Source organism: Notolabrus celidotus, chromosome 6 (assembly GCF_009762535.1).
Source record: "Notolabrus celidotus isolate fNotCel1 chromosome 6, fNotCel1.pri, whole genome shotgun sequence".
NCBI classification, from domain to species: Eukaryota; Metazoa; Chordata; class Actinopteri; order Labriformes; family Labridae; genus Notolabrus; species Notolabrus celidotus.
In genome coordinates, this window is record NC_048277.1 from 38,792,972 (window position 1) to 38,794,290 (window position 1,319).

Below are 1,319 nucleotides of genomic sequence, written 5' to 3' on the forward strand. Positions count from 1 at the left end.
TTCTCCTCTCCGTGTGAAAACTTTAATCATTTTTGAATTTTGACAAAAAGAAAAAAAACAGATTGCACATGTTTGCAGCACGTTAGCCACGTTAGCATGGTTAGCTCCGTCCAGTCTCTGCGGTAGTCTTTCTCTCTCTCTCTTTTTGTTCGGACAGAGCCAAATAGAAAATACTTTATAGAGAGGAGGGGGCGGGGCTTCACTCCGACAGCAATACTGAAAAAGTCTGATTGTTTTTTTTACAAAATAAAAGTCTTGTTTTTCCTCAGGAGACAAAGAAAAGACAACGTGCAGATTTCAGGGGGAACATCGTCATAAACACACACAGAGGGGCGGGGCTTAGGGGTGGGGGTGGGGTCAAACAGCCAATGAGGTGTCAGAACCCCCCTCGGAGAAAGCAAACGGGGAGGAAATGAAACCAAATGAAGGTGACAGAACAAAACAGGAAGTAAAGAAATCACTCAGCAGGTGATACTTACGTACACGAAGGCCAGTTAAAGCAGCTCCAGTGAGGGGGCGGGGCCACGCTCTTAGCTCCACCCACTGACTGATAATGAATGAGTCACTGACGCTCTGTCACTGAGCACACTGATGCTAAGCTGAGCGGCTCACTCAGACTCACGCCCACCTGCTGACACCTGAGCAGCAGCCGCCGCAGACGCTCCGCCCACGCATCCGACAACGCCACGGCCACGCCCTCCACGCCGCCGCCTTCAGCCGCCTCAAACAGCAGCCGCTGGGAGGGGGGGAGGGGAGAGAGGACAGGAGGGGGGAGGGAGGACAGGAGGGGGAGGGGGAGACAGGTGAGGATGAGGAGCAGCAGGTGAACATGCACAAAAACACCATCAGAGTCTGGACTCACAAGGACCCCTACGAGGACACGCCCCCTGAGACTGAGCAGGTACATGCAGAGACCCCAACCTGAGACTGAGCAGGTACCTGCAGAGACCCCCACCTGAGACTGAGCAGGTACTTGCAGAGACCTCCACCTGAGACTGAGCAGGTACCTGCAGAGACCTCCACCTGAGACTGAGCAGGTACCTGCAGAGACCCCCACCTGAGACTGAGCAGGTACCTGCAGAGACCCCCACCTGAGACTGATGTGAGTCTGCTGGAGGACTCATCTTAAAGGTGACTGACAGGTGTCCCTCTCAGAGACGTGTGTGTGTGTGTGTGTGTGTGTGTGTGTGTGTGTGTGTGTGTGTGTGTGTGTGTGTGTGTGTGTGGGTGTGAATTACATCTTTCCACAGCTCAGCGCTCAGTGGAAGGTTCTGGAGAGCCTGCTGGTAGAGGAGACGAACCTACGAGAGAAATCACAG

At 53.6% G+C, this 1,319-nt stretch overlaps 1 protein-coding gene across 1 annotated transcript in view; it reads right to left on the bottom strand.

The window, feature by feature from the left end:
- The window catches only part of LOC117814204 (zinc finger C3H1 domain-containing protein-like), a 19,834-nt gene continuing 18,515 nt past the window's right edge, over window positions 1–1,319 (bottom strand). The window contains 2 exon segments of the mRNA XM_034685390.1: window positions 1–736; window positions 1,239–1,301. Coding sequence (XP_034541281.1) covers window positions 563–736; window positions 1,239–1,301 — 237 coding nt within the window. The 3' untranslated portion in view covers window positions 1–562.